This window comes from Panthera onca, chromosome B1 (genome assembly GCF_046562875.1).
Source record: "Panthera onca isolate mPanOnc1 chromosome B1, mPanOnc1 haplotype 2, whole genome shotgun sequence".
Taxonomy (NCBI): Eukaryota; Metazoa; Chordata; class Mammalia; order Carnivora; family Felidae; genus Panthera; species Panthera onca.
The window spans coordinates 94,352,763-94,373,119 of NC_138342.1; the positions used below are offsets into that span (position 1 = coordinate 94,352,763).

A 20,357-nucleotide genomic window follows, 5' to 3' on the forward strand; every position below is an offset into this window, starting at 1 on the left:
CAATCTTCTGTATATACATATGTATAAAAGGTACCCCTGGCAAAGGAGTTCTCTAGCAGATAAGGCACTATGCTAATTAATTTTAAAATTCAGCAATAAAAAAATTCTAATTCTAAAATTTTAGTTGAATGTTTTAACACTAGAAAAAATTGTTGAGTACCTAATAATTATCCATCAAACCTAATATTTAATGCAAATGCAGATTATTTAATTCAAAAATTAGTATGAAATCAAAGGAGGAAAAATTGTAAACAGTGTTAACATTTTATCTAAAGAATGAATCAGGGCGCCTGGCTTGCTCAGTCAAGCACGCAACTCTTGATCTCAGGGCTGTGGGTTGTGAGTTCAAGCCTCAAGCTGGGTGTTAAGCCTACTTAAAAAAAAAAAAAAAAAGAAGAATTTTCTAGCAACCATAAAACACAAGCTATAGACAACAGAAACTAGTCATTTTTAGTTCATCAAATGACTATGTAAAATAACCATGATTTCTACTATGATTTAGATAGAAAAATGAATTCAAATGAGAAGCAATTTTTGTTTAAAAAATATGGAGAAAAATATTTCCCCAACAGACAGAAGAGATAAATTAGTGTATTTCTTCAAATAATGGGAGCTTTCCATTAATAACAAAATACATTAACACATCTCCCAACGAAGTAGTTCTTGAAAACTTTCAACTCTTATTTTATTTTTTTTATCAACTCACATTTTAGAATTAGAATTTTCTAATACAGTGAATTTAAAAAATCAATTAGCACAGCACCTTCTCTTCTGCTTTGCTATGTGTAGCTAATTATAGAAATAAAGTGGCAGTGTCATTAAGTGTATCCTCAAAGAGGACCCTAATTTAAAATTTTGAAAGTTCTTTCTATCACTAGTGTACATGAAGAGACTGCTTCAGAGGGTTGTAGTACAAAACGCATTACATAAATCCAAATATATTCCTATATTAATGCTACAGATTTAAACAATTTTTTTTTGCAAAAGACCGTAAGACCTTTTTCATTACTGTTAAAATTACAATGCACTTTTTAAAAAACATGTAATTATTTACTTATTTATTTATTTAGAGAGAGAAAGCGTGAGCAAGAAGGGGCAGAGAGAGGGAGAGAGAGAATCCCAAACATCTTTGCACTGTCAGTGCAGAGCCCTATGCAGGGCTCAATCTCATGAACTGAGAGATCAGGACCTGAGTCTATACCAAGAGTTACATGCTTAACCAACTGAGCCACCCAGGCGTCCCAAAACATGTAATACTTGTTTTAAGAGGAAACTCATTCTGGAGGAAAAAACAGTGATATTGTTTATTTGCAGTTTATACTTTGTGATAACTGTTCTTGAAAGGGTTAAATCCTAATTTTTCAAGTGAAAGAAAGCATTAAGAATATGATCATATATGGCCCCTGGGTGGCTCAGTCAGTTAAGTGTCCCACTCTTAGTTTCTTTTAGCTCAGGTCATGACCTCATGCTTCGTGAGTTCACACCAGTAGCGTGGTTCCTGCTTTGGATTCTCTCTCTCTGTCCCTCCCCTGTTCCCGTGCATGGTGCACCCGCTCTCTTTCTCTTTCGAAATAAATGAACTTAAAAAAAAAAAAAAAAAAAAAGAGGGGTGCCTGGGTGGCTTAGTCGGTTAAGGGTCCGACTTTGGTCGGATCAGGTCATGATCTCGCCGTCTGTGAGTTCGAGCCCCGCGTCAGGCTCTGTACTGACAGCTCAGAGTCTGGAGCCTGTTTCAGATTCTGTCTCCCTCTCTCTCTGACCCTCCTCTGTTCATGCTGTCTCTCCCTGTCTCAAAAATAAATAAATATTTAAAAAAAAAAGTGACCATCTATAAGCTAAATTATGCAGTTGCTAATTTTGATTTTATACATTTGCTCTTATTATATACATAAAGGGTGAAAAATGATTGAGCCACCACAATATGAATTTTATTTCTTATGTTTTGTTCTCTTTTAGGCAAAGGAGTTGCAGGTGTGGCTGTAATTGTCAATGACAATTCTTGGATTAAGTAATGCTTACAAAGTTTACAGACTTAGTTTTATAATAAAAGATTTGTTATATAACCAAATTGCATTGACCACACAGGCATTGGTACAAAAGATAGCAGGATCATCTAAATAAGTATAAAGGAGCAACTAATTATAAATGAGATTGAAAACTAGTGGTGCCTGGGTGGCTCAGGCGTTAAGCATCTGACTTTTGATTTTGGCTCAGGTCACGATCTCACGATCATGACCTTAAGATTCTCTCTCTCTTCCTCTCTCTGTGCCCCTCTCCTACTTACACACATACTGTCTCTCTCTCTCTCAAAAATAAATTAATTAATTAAAAAATAAAAAATAAGATACATGAGACTGAAAACTGACAATGTAAAATACAAACATAAAATTATATGCCATACCTATATATACAACTATAATTTCTGGCTACTTTATAGTTTAAAAATGAACATACCTGCAAAGACTGAAGTGGTCCACTTGGTTTGACTTCATTTTCTTTTATAATCTTAGGAACAGAATATTAATATAAGAACAACTAAAAGGTAGTAGTAAGTTACAAAAAATACATAAATTTCAATTAGACATAAGAAATAAAAGAACACCAGCACTAATAATCAAGGAAGTAAAAAATATTAATGAAACACTATTTTACTTAGCAAGAATTGAAAATATCTTAGTACTGGTGAATGTAGAGTGAAATAAATATTCATATTGTAAAACAGTAAGACTTTTAAATTTGACAATATATATCAAGAAAATTGTTCTTAGCCTTTCAAGCTATCAGTTCCACTTCTGGGACTCACATCTAAGGAAATAACTTAAATGTAAGAAATGATTTATGTGCAAAAACATTTACTAATATTTTATTTATCCTAGCAAAATGCTGGAAATAACCTAAATGTTCAAAATAGGGCACTGCTTGTCCAAAGCACAGGATATCCATAGGACGGAATAGTAAGTAACCTCTAAAAGATATATTTAACTGCTGGTCAGTACCCAGTAGCAAGCCGCCAATGCCAAACTCTGTTCCGCAGGATGGGGTTTATTAAAGTTGTCAAGAATAAGATTGGTTTCAAGAGATACCAAGTGAAATTTAGAAGACAAGAGCACAAAACTGATTACAATGCTTTGAAATGCTCGGCGATTCAGGATAAAAATAAGTACAACACACCTTAATACAGGGTAGCAACTTGTGTAACAAACAGAGATCTCATTTGTCAGATTGCTAATGCCCCTAAAGGAGATACGATAGTTTGTGCAGCTCATGGGCATGAACTCCCTAAGTATGGTGTGAAGGTTGGCCTGACAAATCATGCTGCAGCATAGTGTATTGGCATGCTGCTGGTCCACAGGCTTCTCAGTAGGTTTGGCACGGACAAAAGTCTATGAAGGCCAAGTGGAGGTGACAAGATGAATACAACGTGGAAAGCACTGATGGTCAATCTGGTGCCTTCGTCTGCTATTTGGATGCAGGGCTTGCCAGAACCCCTACTGAAAATGAAGTTTGGGAGGCCCTCAAGGGAGTTGTGGATGGAGGTTTCTCTACCCTCATAGTACCAAAAGATTCCTTGGTTATGATGGGGAAAGCAAGGAATTCAATGCAGAAATACATCAGAAGCACATCCTGGGTCAGAATGCTGCAGATTAGATGTGTCACTAATGGAAGAAGACTAAGATGCTTACAAGAAACAATTCTCTTGGTACATAAAGAACAATGTAACTCCAGGCATGATGGAGATGTATAAGAAAGCTCATGCTGCTGTACAAGAGAATCCAATCTTTGAGAGAAGCCTAAGAAAGAAGTTAAAAAGAAAAGGTGGAACCATTCCAAAATGTCTCTTGCCCAGAAGAAAGATCGAGTAGCTGAGAAGAAGGCAGCTTCCTTAAAGTGCAGGATCGGCTGCTGAGAGCTAATAAACCAAACCATAATTTTCTTTGAAGATTTTTCAGATTAAAGATAATAATAAACCTATTCACCAAGCAGCTAAAAAAATAAAATAAATTAATAAAAGATATATTTAATAAGTGTTTTAATGATGTGAGAAATACATTAAGGGGATAAGATATAAAACTATTTGTACACATCAAGCTAACCATATTTTTAAAAATAGGCCAAAAAATCCTGGAAACACTAATAATAATTATCTCTCAGTAGGTTGTTTTATTTTTTCTTCACTTTCTTCTATAATTAAAAAAGAGAAAACGTCAAGATTATTTAAAAAGAAAAACAGTAACATGGAAAACAGAGTAAGATACAAAGTGGGGCAAATGAAACATTTCACTTTCTTTTCTTTTAAATATATCTTCTTGAAAAAGTGTCATATGAATTATCCCTCCAAATATGCTAATAGTATCCCCACTGAGAAATAAGAATTTAGATTTATTCTAATAAATTAATTTCATTCTAGAATTTCAATGTATCTAATTAGTACTATTATTTTTATATTACTACAATGGTTCCCAAACTGTTCAAGGTACTTTGGGGTGCCACAGGAAACTCAACATGGGCTCCATAAGATATTTTAAATTTAAGGGAAATACAGCGTCATTTGACCTCTATTGAATGAACTACTAACTCAAGGTAGTTCCATTTCAACAACAAATCTTATGTCATTTCTCTCAATGGCACCTTGTAAAGCTAAGTTTTCAGAAATTGCTATGATAAAAAAAAAATCAATTACCATGAGAAAAACAACGTGAACTAATTATTCTAAGGTTTGAGAAGCTGAGCAGTGCCCAACAAATGCATACATTCTATCAGTGATTGTGTTTAAAAATAAAATGCTTACAGCAACTTCTTAACACATCTCTAGAGGCAAGGGAAACAAAAGCAAAAATGAACTCTTGGGACCTCATCAAAATAAAAAGCTCTGCACTGCGAAGGAAGCAATCAGCAAAACTAAAAGGCAACCGACAGAATGGGAGAAGATATTTGCAAATGACATATCAGATAAAGGGTTAGTATCCAAAATCTGTAAAGAACTTATCAAACTCAACACCCAAAAAACAAATAATCCAGTGAAGAAATGGGCAAAAGACATGAATACATATTTCTCCAAAGAAGATATCTAGATGGCCAACCAACACATGAAAAAATGCTCAACATCACTCATCATCGGGGAAATACAAATCAAAACTGCAACGAGATACCACCTTACACCTCTCAGAATGGCTAACATGAACACCTCAGGCAACAACAGATGTTGGCGAGGATACAGAGAAAGAGGATCTCTTTTGCACTGCTGGTGGAAATGCAAACTGGTGCAGCCACTCTGGAAAACAGTATGGAGGTTCCTCAAAAAATTAAGAATAGAACTACCCTATAACCCAGCAATTGCACTACTAGGTATTTATCCAAGGGATACAGGTGAGCTGTTTCGAAGGGGCACATGCACCCCAAAGTTTTAACAGTGCTATTGACAATAGCCAAAGTATGGAAAGAGCCCAATGTCCACTGATGGATAAGTGGATAAAGATGTGGTATATATATACAATGGGGTATTACTTGGCAATCAAAAAGAATGAAATCTTGTCATGTGCAACTACATGGATGGAATTGGAGGATATTATGCTAAGCGAAAGTAGTCAGAGAAAGGCAAATATCATATGACTTCACTCATATGAGGAATTTAAGATAGAAAACAGATGAATATAAGGGAAGGGAAACAAAAATAATATAAAAACAGGGAGGGGGACAAAAGTAAAAGACTTAAATATAGAGAACAGAGAGTTGCTGGAGGGGTTGTGGGAGGGGGGGATGGTTTAAAAGGGCAAAGGGCATTAAGTAATCTATTCCTGAAATCATTGTTGCACCATATGCTAACTAACTTGTATGTAAATTAAACAATAAATTTAAAAAAATAAATAAAATGTTTACAGTAATCATTTCACTATACATATATCAAATCATTATGTTGTACACCTTAAACTGATCACAATGTTATATCTTTTATATCAATGAAAATGGAAAAAATAAAAAGCTCACTAAATTACTAGGACATAATACTTACTATGTTGTTTAATACTACTAACAACTTAATAAATGGAACTGCCAGGTTTGGTTTTTCTTTTTTCCTTTTAGCCAAGGGATATAACGAAAAATATTCTGATACAAGGTGTGGGACAGTCATGAAGCAAGATAGCTTGGAACCCTTTATATTACTGTAATTTCATTACTAATGACAACATTCTATATCAAAATATAAGAATATGCTGATAAGAAAAAAAAAAATAAGACGTACCTGTTGAGAATCCTGGTTCAGATGAGGAAACTTTGGTAAAGTTTGTGAAACTACTTCAGTCAATGGTTTCCTAGCTATAATAGACAAAATGAAATTATTTTATTCATCATACATATAGTAGTGTTTTAAACTTTTTAAAAACTTATTTCTAGGGGCACCTGGCTGGCCCAGTTGATGATGACAACTCTTGATGTCGGGGTTGTAGGTTCAACTCCACACTGGGTATAGATACTACTTAAAAATAATAAAATCTTTGGGGGTACCTGGGTGGCTCAGTCGGTTAAGTATCTGATGCTTGATTTCAGCCCAAGTCATGATCTCATGAGAGATCAAGCCTCCATGCTGACAGCACAGAGCCTGCTTAAGATTCTCTCTCTCCTTCTCTCTGCCTCCCCCCATCTCCCACTTGCACGAGTCTGTGTACGCTCTCTCAAAATAAACATTTAAAATAATAACAATAAAATCTTTAAAAAACCACCTAAAACTGAATGAAACAAGGAATACAACTTAAATTTGAAGATAAGGTAGTCTTGATAATTGTTGAATATGGATTTTGGATATTTGAGGATTCATTGTCTATTCTCTGTATGTTCAAACATTTTCATGATAAAAATTTTTAAATAAGATTTTTTTTGGTTATGTTCTAAGTCAGTACTAGAAATGCTTCCTTTTTTCAAACTAATTGAAAAACTGAGTAAACAGCTAATAATCTATACTAAAAATTCTAAAAATGAAACATTAACTGTTAGAAGAAAGCCAAGACCACCACTATACAGCTGCTATGTGCAAACACGGAAAAGAAAAGAACTTCATGCTATTTCTGGGTCTATTTTAAACCCATTTGACTATGGTTTGAGAAAAAAAACTTCAATTATTTCCAAAGTGTATTATGCCAGACACTGGGAAAACAGCAGTCCCTTGAAAAGAGAGAGCCACAGAATAAACAAACCGCATAAATTCAGATTATGATACAAAAGGGCATCATAAAGGTTGATATGACAGAGACTAATGTAGATATGATGATTGGAAAGCTCTCTTGTGGGAAGTGATATTTAAGTTGAGATCTGAATATAAGAAAAAGCCACCAGCTATGCCAGGGGTAAAGGTGTTGAGACCAAAGGCACAAGTAAAAAGACTCTGAAAGAAGTTGACAAGTCTACTGAATACAAAGGACATGGTGGCCAGGCCATCCTACCTTGTTTCAAAATAGGATTTTTTTTTTTCTTAAAGAAAAGTGCATATTCAATCATTTCAATTCCTTCTAAAGTCACCAAGACTATAATTTTTTAGTCAATTGTTATTTATGGTTTCATTATTTTCCTGTTAAAATTCAGAATACATTAAATGAAATAAAAATAAGTGGATCTTGGAACTTGATGCTATTTTTAAAAAGATTTTCATGCACTGCATGAAAATTGGTGTGTTTTCCTTGATTGCCTTCACTCAAGAATAAAATTCTAAATTAACATTTCAAAGTTATTCTCAATTATCTCATAAAAACTTTAACCTACTGAAGAAAATCTTTTTTTTTTTTTTTAACACATTCACACATCCTAAATTGGTGGTAAAACTGACTCATCTCTAACTCTGTATTAATTTCCTCAGATTGTCTTAAGAAAACCAACATTCCTTTTTGAAGAAATACATTTATATCAGAAAACAAATAGTTAATCTTCCTTACTCACAGATCTTACCTACGCACTAAAATTTATTCAGAAACCCCAAATCAATACCCTGTTTTTGAGGTCGTTTGTAGACATACAGAACTACAAAAAATAAGTTGCCCGACATATACATTCCCAGCTGAGGTAGAACAAGGCAACATTCTGCCTTCTTGAGCTCTCATACTATAAACGAGTATCCTTTTTGTCATCTACTTAGCCCATGTTTTTGTATTTGGGGGCTTTTTGTAAGGGACTGTGCTATTTAAAATGTTCCCTAAGCATAGTGCTGTCTAGTGTTGCTAAGTGCAAGAAGGCTGTGATGTCCCTACAGAGAGAACATATGTTAGATGGGTTTCTTTTTTCTTTTTTAAGTTTATTTATTTATTTTGAGAGACAGAGAGAGAGTGCAAGCAGGGGAGGGGCAGAAAGAAAGGGGGAGAGAGAGGGAGAGAGAGAGAAAAAGAGAGAGAGAGAGAAAGAGAGAGAGAGAGAGAGAGAGAGAGAGAGAGAGAGAGAGAATCCCAAGCAGGTTCTGCACTGTCAGCACAGAGCCTGATGTGTGGCTCCAACTCACAAACTGAGATTATGACCTGAGCCGAAAACCAAGAATTGGACGCTTAACCAACTGAGCCATCCAGGCGCCCCTAGACAGAGGTTTCTTTCAGACATTAGTCATAGTGCTGTTCACTACAAATTCAATGTTAATGGATCAACAATATATATTGTCTTCAAATGGAAACACAGATAAAAACAAGATTTTGATCAGTTGATGAAAATGCTTTGACCAGAGGCTTGAAGGAATCTACCCCTAAAAGCAATGACTCATTTTTCACTAATTCAGTGTTTATGTTGATTTTATAGAATATAACTACCACAAATAAGAAGAATCAACTGCAATCCTCTTTTTAACTTGATGAGAAAAAAGATTTCTTAAAACTAAATTCTATAATTCTCAAGTCTTCATACTAGGGATTTACATCCTTATGTGATATTACATAATCATATCTACCCCTACTTATTTTTCATTAAAATTTCTTCTTTCTTTTTAATTTTTAGAAAACAAACTATCAACTGCCATCAAACAACTACATTTTTTAAATTAAATTAAATTTTATTTTTACTTTATTAATATGAAATTTATTGTCAAATTGGTTTCCATACAAGACCCAGTGCTCATCCCAACAGGTGCCCTCCTCAATGCCCATCACCCACTTTCTCCTCCCTTCCACCCCCCATCAACCCTCAGTTTATTCTCAGTTTTTTTTTATAGTTTTTAAATTTTTTTAACGTTTTTTTAAATTTATTTTTGAGACAGGCAGAGACAGAGCATGAACAGGGGAGGGTCAGAGAGAGGGAGACACAGAATCTAAAACAGGCTCCAGGCTCTGAGCTGTCAGCACAGAGCCCGACGCGGGGCTCGAACTCACAGACCATGAGATCATGACCTGAGCCGAAGTCGGCTGCTTAACCGACTGAGCCACCCAGGCGCCCCTATTCTCAGTTTTTAAGAGTCTCTTATGGTTTGTCTCCCTCCCTCTCCAACTTTTTTTCCCATTCCCCTCCCCCATGGTCTTCTGTTAAGTTTCTCAGGATCCACATGAGTAAAAACATATGGTATCTGTCTTTCTCTGTACAACTTATTTCACTTAGCATAACACTCTCCAGTTACATCCACGTTTCTACAAAAGGCCATATTTCATTCTTTCTCATTGCCAAGTAGTATTCCATCGTGTATATAAACCACAATTTCTTTATCCACTCATCAGTTGATGGACATTTAGGCTTTTTCCACAATTTGGCTATTGCAAACAACTACATTTTAAAGAAACATTATCAGGTGTGCCTGGGTGGCTGAGTTGGTTAAGCCGGCCAACTCTTGGTTTTGGCTCAAGTCATGATCTCACAGTTTGTGAGTTCGAGCCCCTGCTTGGGATTCTCCTTCTCTTTCTGTTCCTCCCATACTTGTGCTTTCTCTACCCCTTTCTCTCACTCAAATAAATATATAAACAAACAAACTTAAAGAAACATATCAGTACATATAATAATTTATTCCTATTTTCCTCAGGAATCCTTGAGATATTCAAATAAGAATTCAATTTTAACTTTTCTTTGAATATCATAAAGTACATTGTTCATTCACATTCATATGTATATAATATTTGCTATATTTACTAATATGTTCTATAATAGTTTTTCTTTAAAAAAAATGTTGCTGTTGGCAACATACCATAAGCAAAGTCAGAAGACCAATGCCATACTGAAAGAAAATATCTGCAACATATATCATAGATAAGAGGCTAGTATCTCTAATATATAAAGAACTCTTACAAATCAATGAGAATAAAAAGAACAACACCCATTAAAATCTGGACAAAAGGGTAAGAAAATTCATGAAAAAAAGATACATAAATGATACTTAAACATAAGAAAAGATGCTCAATTTCACTTGTAGTAAGAGAAATGCAAATTTAAGTATACTGAATGCCATTTCTCATCTATTAGATTAGCAAAATTCAAAAGCTTGGTAACACACTATATTGGCAAGACTAGAGAAACAAGCACTCTCATACATTACTGACAGGGCTACAAAATGGATGGAATTTTGAAGTATCTAATAAAGTCACGCATTTACGCAGCAAACCTACTGGGAATTTGCCCTGAAGACACACCTCAAACAATATGCAATACACACACACACACGGTTATGTATTGTCACATTTGTAATAGCAAAGTATTGGAGACAGGTTGCATAAATGATGGTTTATCCACAGCGGAGTATTACACAGATACAAACAAATAAAATGAGGATGTGTCCTATGAATTGATATGAAGTGATTTCCAGAATATATTAAGTGAAAAGTAGGTGCTAAAGAATATACAGACTTTACTGTCTTTTGTTGAATATGTGTGTGTCGGGGGCGGGGGGGGAGGGACAAGAATTTAAACATGGAGCTGTTTATTTTTGCAAAAAAGAAACACAGGTATGATATATTGGTTACATATAGCAGGTGAGTAAGAACAGGATAAAAGGCTTAAGGAAGGCATATGAATTTATGTTTTTATACAGCTTTGACTCTTAACTAGGTTCATATTTTACATAGTCAGAAATAAAAATAAATCAACAAGGTTGCACAAAAAAACCCTCATACTGAAATATAAACAATAAACTTAACTATATTTACATCAAATGATACTACAATCACAGTAAAGAAAAGTAACCCAAGTAACTTGAACATAATACTCCAAATCTATATTCCCAGGATACATTCTAAAAAAAAACCCAAAAAAACAAAAAAATCAAAGGATTTGTGAACTTCACAAACTTGTAAAGGTTTTTTGCTAGTAGTGATACTAGTATAACAATTTGGAAGCTATTTGATGTGTATTGTATGTAGAATTGAGGTAGTAAATATACGGATGTTGTTGGAACCAGGGCCCCTTCTCATTTTAGAAGTAAAGAAATATAATCATGAAATGGAAGGACAGGAAGAACCCTATGGTTTAGAACTGGAATTAGAGATATCAATATGAACTCATGATCATTTTTTAAAAGTATCTTCCAGCAGGGTGTCTGGGTGGCTCAGTCGGTTGAACCTCTGACTTCAGATCAAGTCATGATCTTAGGGTTCATTAACTCAAGCCCTGCTTCGGGTGAGTGTGAGCCCCACTTCTCTCTCCCCCTCTCTGTCTCTCTGCCCCTTGCTCACTTGCGCTCTCTCTCAAAAAAAAAAAAAAAAAAAAAAAGCATCTTCTAGCACACATCTAAAAATGTAAGACAGGAATGGATATTCACACACACATTGCTTATATATGCCTATATATGTTTATATATGCATAAAACATTTGCAGGATATCCTGGAAGGAAACTGTGGCTAATTCTGAGGACTGGACTGAGGGACTGCAGTAGAACTTACTAGATTATCTATTAGAATTGATTTTACCAAGTACATGTATTACCTATTTAAATACTATGTAATTCTTACGTTTATTTATTTTGAGAGAGAGAGAGAGAGAGAGAGAGAGAGAGAGAGAGAGAGAGAGACAATGAGCAGAGAGGGAGAGAGACAGAGAATCCCAAACAGGCCCTGCACTATCAGCATGGAGCCCAACGCAGGACTCAAAACCACGAACCGTGAGATCACAACCTGAGCCAAAATCAAGAGTTGGACACTCAACCGACTGAGCCACCCAGATGCACCAATACCATGTAATTCTTTAACGTAGCCTCCAAAGCAAATACTTCTCATCCTTACAGTTATACAGAGAACAATCCAAAACAAACACACCAATCTAACCTTCAGGATTGCTGTCTGGCTCATATGTCTGCAGAGTTCCTTGTTGCTTAAAGGTTGTATTTTTCTTTTTCAATATTTCCAAGCCTTCTAAAGCCGTACTATGTTCAGACAATGACTGTAAAAGGGAAATGTTATTTACTAATCCAGAGAGTTCTGAAGGATTTCTAGGAATATTCCAGTATTGTTTGCTTTCTCCAACAGTTTCTACATCAATATGGTCATGGTCTAAACTTCTAATCCTTCCCAAATCTTCAGGTTCAGGAATACATGCTTCTGTGTCTTTGGAAATTGGACGCTTTTTTCCCAGAGGGTAAAACAAAGAATTAGAAACTTGGGTATTTGATTTATCAAGTGCAACACATTCTTCAGAGTGATTCTGATTGACATTTAATTGTTGGATACTGATATCACTGCTAGAAGTTGATGGTAAAACCCATTCACCGTTTTTGTCTAAATTACTTCCCATAACAAAAGGCTGAGGCTCCTCCTGGTCTGAGAATAGGCTATTTTCAGGAGTCTGATTAATGACTATATTTAAATGAGGAATATGTAAATTCGAGCTGACATCTTTAGATTTACTCAGTAGTGAAGCAGTATCATAGTTAATTCTCACTTTTTGAATAGATTTATTAGCATCTTCATTATTATCTACAAATACATCATCAGTCCATTCTAAGGATGAGTCAAAATTGCTTAATGTGTCACTGTACTCTTCTGTTCCTTTTCTAACGTTTTCAGCTTTCCAAGGTCCTGTGTCAAAACCCACATAAGCTTTATCACAAAATTGTGATAGAAGAGTCTCTTTAATAGGAAATGTCTTTGTAGGTTTATCCCCAATAGACGTTAAGAGAGACAAATGTTTACTGCCAACTTCTGTACAGATTATATCTTCACATCTCTTTTGAACATCTGGACTACTGTCATTAACCAAAGTTTCCTTTACATGACTCCCTGAATCCTGGGAAATTTTGTTGTTTTCCTGTGACTCCTCCTCAGTGTCACTGGTTTCAAAATTGTTCAGATTAAAAGTCACCTCCACAAGTGGCTGTGTTACATTGCTCATAGGTTTGGGAATACTATTAAGACTTTCACTATCAGTATTACTGTTAGAAAGCATGCTGGTAAAGTCATCAGAGACCCTAGAATTTTTACCTCTAGAAGATTCAATCTGTAGATGTTCAGATTCTGGCAGAAATGACACTGGCTGTTTGTACTCCTTTTCTGGTGTTCCACATATATTTATCTCCTGAGTATTTTCTCTAATGAGAACTGATCCTTTTAGACACATCTGGTCATTTTCATTAACAGGTATTTTATTATTTTTTTGAATGTCAGGTTCTGATAATAAGCCATCATTCTCTACATTGCTACAGGTAACTGGTATATGGTTGCTTTCACAGAATGAAGGAATTTCCAGTTCTACTTCCTGATCCCAAAATTGATCATTAGCATCTACTGGCTTGTCTTCATTATACTTTTTACCCTCTTCAGCACATGTTTCAAAGAACTGTATCTTTTCTTGTACCAAAAGGTCTCTCAAATTTAAATCTATATTGTCTCCCTGGGCCTTGGGTTTCCTTTCTATATTATTTCCATCTTCACTAGAAGAATGTACAGGCGAGCTCTGTGAGGATAAATACATGGCCCACCGGCTTTTATTTCTCACGTTTTTTTCTGATTGATGCTGGTCGTGTAAACTTTCTGTGCTCTTCACGTCAGCACACTCTTTCTGTTCAATTATGCACTTTGGTTTAGTAGGAATGTTTATACTTCCTTGTAGTTGTATCTGAGGGAGATGTTCTGTAATCCCAGAATTTAGCTCCTTACACATAGTTGACTTGGACTTCAAAAGAGCTAATATATGTGCTTTGCTTCTGACGTTTTGTGAAACTCCCAAACAGTGAGATATCAAACCATCTTTTTTTATGGCCTCATTGGTCAGTAAAGAATCTGAATGCTTATTTACAGAACAGGCAGGAAAGCAAGAATAATTTTCTTCACATAGCATTTCTGGGTTACTCTTAAAAGATGGAGTAGAGACAACTGAAGAAAAACGTAAGCCATTTGCTTCTCTATTCCTGTAAGTGACAATGTTCTCAGGGTCTATTGGCATATTATTTATATCTTTCTTGCCAGCAGTAGAAAACAAAGGAGGTGTGCTGTACAAGGGAGAAAGAAAATTAGGGCCAGGTTTCTTAGCCTCAAGTGATGCAGTTGATTCACCATTTTCTGTAATCATCATTTTCTTTGGCACTTGACGTGGTCCTTGAAAACCCTAAAAATATTAAAACAATTATTAGCTGTCCCATTATCTACAAAGGAAGTGTAAAATGAACTGGCTCAAAAAAAAGGAAAGAAAAAAAAAAGGAGTCTGTTTTACCAGGTACAGTAATAAAGATATAAAATCTGCTAAATTAAAATGTAAATGCTCATTTGTATTAAGATTTTTCTAATTAAGGTTTACTTCCCTAACCTAAACATATACTATGAAGTACCATTTTAATGATATAGAGTACAATAGCTTCAAATTCACTACTTCTTGGAACAATATTATAAATATATATTGACTTATTATTTTCAACAGATAAACTTACAGTAAACTTCCTTTTTAAACCAGCAGGCTGACATCCAAGGGATCGGCCAGAGGATAGAAACGTCCTTGGACTTAACTCTGGTGCTTCTTTACTGACATCCTGCTTAATAGCTATGCTTCCAGCAACTTTAACCTCCTCAACTGTGATTAAGTATCGGTCACCTTCTAAGTCATCTCCAGGCTTCACCTAAATTTTAAACAATACGTTTTAAAGAACAAATAAGTTCTAAAACATAAATTCAAAATCACATATATCTAATTATTGGATTATGTGTTCCAGTAGGTCACTAACACTACTGGCAAGACACAATAGGTATTCGATAAATAATTGTTAAATGTATGAATCGATAACTAAGTCTTTATTTATTATTATGTACTAGTTAAGAAGCACAAAAAAGAACAATACAGCAAAAAAATTGTCACCAATTTATGTATCCAATAATACACATATGAGACCCTTTGTTGCATGCAGGAGGTACAATGACAAGCAGCACAAGTATGCCCTCTCTCAAGGAGTTCACCAGGAACTAAATGTAATTTTTTAAATTAGAGCTATTAAATAGCAATTATATATTTATTCTTATAAATTCAGATGAATTGTATGCTCATAATTATTACAAATTAAATATTGTTATAAATTATTAACTGAAATAATATTATAAATTAACTGAAATTGCTGAAATAATCATAATCCAAAAATGCATTTTAATTACTTGAATAAACAAAATATATTTTTTAAGATGTTTATTTTTGAGAGACAGAGAGACAGAGTGTGAGTGGGGAAAGGGGGAAGAGAGAGGGAGACACAGAATCCGAAGCAGGCTCCAGGCTCTGTCAGCACACGGCCCGACATGGGCTCGAACTCACAAACCATAAGATCATGACCTGAGCTGAGGCTGGATGATTAGCTGACTGAGCCACCCAGACACCCCATAAACAAAATACTTTTAAAAAACAAAACAGGGGCGCCTGGGTGGCTCAGTCGGTTGAGTGTCTGACTTCAGCTCAGGTCATGATCTCACAGTTTGTGGGTTCGAGCCCCACATCGGGCTCTGTGCTGACAGCTCGGAGCCTGGAGCCTGCTTCAGATTCTACATTTTCCTCTCTCTCTCTGCCCCTCCCCTGCTCACACTCTGTCAATCTCTCTCTCAAAAAATAAACATTAAAAACAAAAAAATTTTTTAATAAAAAAACCCCAAAAAACATAGCACCTGCCACCATCTCTGTAGCATAAAAATAAGATTATTAACCCCTGGTAATACACAAAATCTGTGTATTATCTCAGACAATGTGCTTAGTCTTTACTCATTAGTAAATGATTTAAAATGAAATAACAGTAGTTAGGCCCAATTAAGCATCTATGGAGATAGTGCTTTTCCTCTTTATGATAAATATAAAGATACCACAACCACTATTAATATCACATAAAATTTTAGAAGATTTATGGGGCGCCTGGGTGGCTCAGTCGGTTAAGCCTCCGACTTTGGCTCAGGTCATGATCTCACGGTTCGTGGGTTCGAGTCCCGCATCGGATTCTGTGCTGACAGCTCAGAGCCTGGAGCCTGTTTCAGATTCTGTGTCTCCCTCTCTCTCTGCCCCTCCCCTGTTCATGCTCTGTCTCTCTGTCTCAAAAATAAATAAACATTAAAAATTTTTTTCTTTAAAAATTTTAAAAGATTTAACACCATGGTCAAAATCAACACAATGATAACAAGAATATGCATTTTAACACTTTTAGAATCACCATACTAAACTGCTAAGCACTTCACATACATTATTTCCAATTTTTAGACCAACACAATGAAATCTGTCTATTGTCTATATTTTATAAACAGTAGAGAAGTTAGACACAGAGAGAGGTTAGCTAGGAAGCATTTGAAAGTGGGACATGAACCCAGAATGACCTACTTTAATAGCCTTATTCTTTACACTGAAATATGCCTTTAGTTCCCTTTTTTTTCCCTCCAAAAGGGAAAAACAGAGAATATTTGAGAAAATATTATAAATAGGAATAATTTCACAAAATATTTCCCACTGTAGTTCTCAGCCTATCAAGATCATGTAATAGAGTTAGGCTATAGGGTCACTTCCTGGGTTCAAATCCCAGCCCTACCACTGTAACTCTATGAACATGAGCAAGTTACTTAACTTTTCTGTACTGCACTCCTAATCTATAAAAATCACAGGGTTGTGGAAAGATTAAATGAAACAATATCTAAAAGTTTTTAGCACAGAGTGTGGCTAATAATAAATGTTCAATAAGTACTAACTATAATTAATACTATAGTAACACTAATAGTAACACTAACAGTATTTGACAATATTCATAAAGGAAAAAAAGAGATGTTTTTAACTTAAATATAGAGATTTAGATAACTTAAAAATAAGATAGAAACATTAAAATACCTCAAGGCACTTAAGAAATATACTCTCCAAACATTCTCCTTTGTCATCATATAAAATTGCCTGTATTAAAACAAATGTTAAACAATATAATATTGCTTTTCTTAAACATCTTCAATAAACAGCAAATCAAAAGTTGTTGCATAAGTAATCATATAATGAAAGAATTACCCACTTTGTTTTGGACTAGAAAGTGTATTTCAGCGCACCTGGGTGGCTCAGTGAGTTAAGTGTGACTTCAGCTCAGGCCATGATCTCATGGTTCATGAGATAAAGCCCACATTGGGCTTGCTGCCGTCAGTGCAGAGCCTGCTTCAGATCCTCTGTCCTCGTCTCTCTCTGCCCTCCCCAATTTGAGCACACTCACTCTCTCTCTCTCTCAAAATAAACAAACATTTTTTAAAAAGTAAAAAAAAACAAAAAACAAAAACAAGGAAAAAAAGTGCATCTATCTCAAATGTTTCCTAAGCAACTATTCAGTCTTTGCAAGAGAGCAAAGGTATACATATAAGGAATTCACAAACTTAATCTCTACCAGAAGGATCTGGGATGGAACTGGAAAGAAAACAGAACTGGAATGTATTAGAGGGCAAAACAGAAGGCAAAATGAGTAAAGAGACTATGGTAATGGTGTGGCACAGAGCACCAGGGAGATGATCAGTGCTTGAAATAAGTCATCAGCACTGGGACGGATACTTGTTTATGAGGTATAAGGAATAAAATTTGAAGGAGAAAAAGGAAACTAAGGTAGTTATAACTTTCTGGCTTTCTCCTTGTTATCTCTAGACATTTTTTATACCAGTTTCTCCACTAGTCCCTTAAATATTACTGTTTCCATCACTTTGGAAAATAGTTTGGCAGTTGCTTAAAAGGTTAAACATGAGATGGCACGTGATCCGGCAATTCCACTCCTAGATATATATACAGAGAAATGAAAACATAGATCTTCACAACTTCACAAATATTGCACACAAATGTTCATACCAACATTACACATAACAGCCAAAAAAGTGGAAATGACTCATATGTACACCAATTGAAGAATGGATAAATAAAATGTGACATATCTACACAATAGACTATTACTGAACAATAAAAAGGAATAAAGTATTGACACATTCTTCAACATAGATGAACCTTGAAAACATGCTAAATGAAAGTAGTCATTCAATGAAAGAACACATATTATACAATTCCATACACGTGAAAAGTCCAGAATAGGCAAATCTATTGAGACAGTAAGTAGATTAGCGGTTGCTTAGGGTTGGGAGGTGGATACTGAGTAGTGACCATTAATAGGTATGGGATTTCTTTTAGGGGTGACAAATGTTCTAAAATTATATTGTAGCAATGGTCAGCAAAATTCTGTGAATATACTAAGAACCATTAAACTGAATACTTTAAATGGGTGAATTGAAAAGTTTGTGAATGTTATCTAAACACAACTCTTTAAAAGATTGGTGTTTACAAAGGCCCTATCTTTTCCCCTCTATTCTTTACATTCTCTACTCCATCCTTTGGCGGTATCATCCACACAAACCAGATCATGTCATGCTTCTGTTCAAATCCTTCCAATGTCTCCACAGCTCCCAAAGAATAAGAACAAAAGTTCCTACAATGACCAGTAAGGCTTACATAATCCCCTTTATCTCCATTCTCACCCTTGCTCACCCTACTCCTTGTTGTTTGCCTAACTCACTAGCCATACGTATTCATTTAGTTTATTGGTCTCTTTCCTCCATGCTATTTCCATGAAGTCAGGGATTTATGTGTTTTGCTCTCTCTGCATCCCCTAGAATAGTGTGTAACTCATAACAGGTTCTCAAAAAATATCTGCTAAATGAATAGATGAATGTATTCACTCCAGGAATTTCAAATATCTAAGTGTTACATACTCCTAACATATCTATATCAGTGGCCCAGAACTTTCCTGAGTTCCAGGTCTCTAGAGACAATTACTTAAATGTTCCTAGGACAGAAAAAATTCAGTAAAGTCAAAACAATGGAACTCAAAATCTTAATTTTTCCTCCTAAACTTGCTTTTTTTCTTTTTGAGATATCCTATTTCAGTACCATAAAAACAATACAAAAACCTGAAAGTCATTGTGAATTCTCACCTTTCACATCCAAGACCTTAAGATTCTATAATATTTTCATAATTTCTCCCTAATCATCCTTTCTCTCCACTGTCATTGCTAATGCCTGGTTGGCCAGACCCCCATCACTTTTTGTCTACATTATTCTTTAGACTACACTCTTCCTAACTTCATCCTACACAGCTCAGAAGTTATGATACACATTGCTGCCAAAGTGATCTTTCTAAAATAGAAACATGATTATGTCACTCTTCGACTCCTAATTCTTCACTGGCTCCTGAAGCAGAGAAGACAAAGTCCTTCATTATATGACTCCTGACTGCCTCTTTAGCTATATTCTACAATTGTCCAATATGAGTCCTTCATTCCAGGCATATTTAATTGCTTATAGTTCCCCAAATGTTTAATACACTTCCACACCGCCACGTTGTGACAGTTACACCATCTTTAGCTTCCGTCCCTCCAAGCTATCAATTCTGTTTACAAAACAAAACAAATCCTCAAAAACTATGCTTCATCTGGAAAGACTTCTCTGAACCAGAGTCAGACTTTGATGTCTCTCCTTTGTAATCTCATAGAGCCCTAAGCATATCTCTTTACATATTATAATCTTATGTTCTCAGGTAAAAGCTCCTTGAAGGCAAAAACTATAATAGCAGTTACCATTTATTGCATTCTTACAGTGTGCCAGGTACTTTGATAAGAGATTTATACATTTTTCTTATTTTTCTTATTTAATCCTCAAGACAACTTAAAGAAACTATAGCCCTTGAGAGGCTAAATAACTTGCCAAGATTACGCATCTAGTAAGTGAAGAACCAGGATTCAAACTAAGGTTGTTTGACATTAACTGGTCTTCTACATTGCCTCCATATGTCTTATTTAACTTCTCCCACTGCCTACCAGCAACATATGTTTATTGAATGATGACTCAATTAATGGAAGATGAGTAACTGTGACAGTAAGAATTTGGATAGGTAGGGAAAAGGTAATACTAGTAAGAGAAATGGTGCAAGCAGTGGTTTGGATTTGAGAACAAGGCTGTAACTTAGGATCTACTAACTT

General features: G+C 35.2%; 1 protein-coding gene and 1 pseudogene across 6 annotated transcripts in view; one reads left to right on the forward strand and one right to left on the reverse strand.

Moving 5' to 3' along the window:
- The window catches only part of ZGRF1 (zinc finger GRF-type containing 1), a 90,666-nt gene that overhangs the window by 56,365 nt on the left and 13,944 nt on the right, over positions 1-20,357 (reverse strand). For all 6 annotated transcript variants that reach the window (XM_060654395.2, XM_060654397.3, XM_060654396.3 and 3 more), the window contains exons 4-8: positions 17,200-17,259; positions 14,795-14,980; positions 12,201-14,475; positions 6,242-6,315; positions 2,455-2,505 (exon numbers count right to left, since the gene is read on the reverse strand). In XM_060654395.2, the coding sequence (XP_060510378.1) occupies positions 2,455-2,505; positions 6,242-6,315; positions 12,201-14,475; positions 14,795-14,980; positions 17,200-17,259 (2,646 nt within the window). The remainder of the gene's footprint in view (positions 1-2,454; positions 2,506-6,241; positions 6,316-12,200; positions 14,476-14,794; positions 14,981-17,199; positions 17,260-20,357) is intronic.
- On the forward strand, positions 3,036-3,907 carry LOC132692826 (large ribosomal subunit protein uL18 pseudogene; annotated as a pseudogene).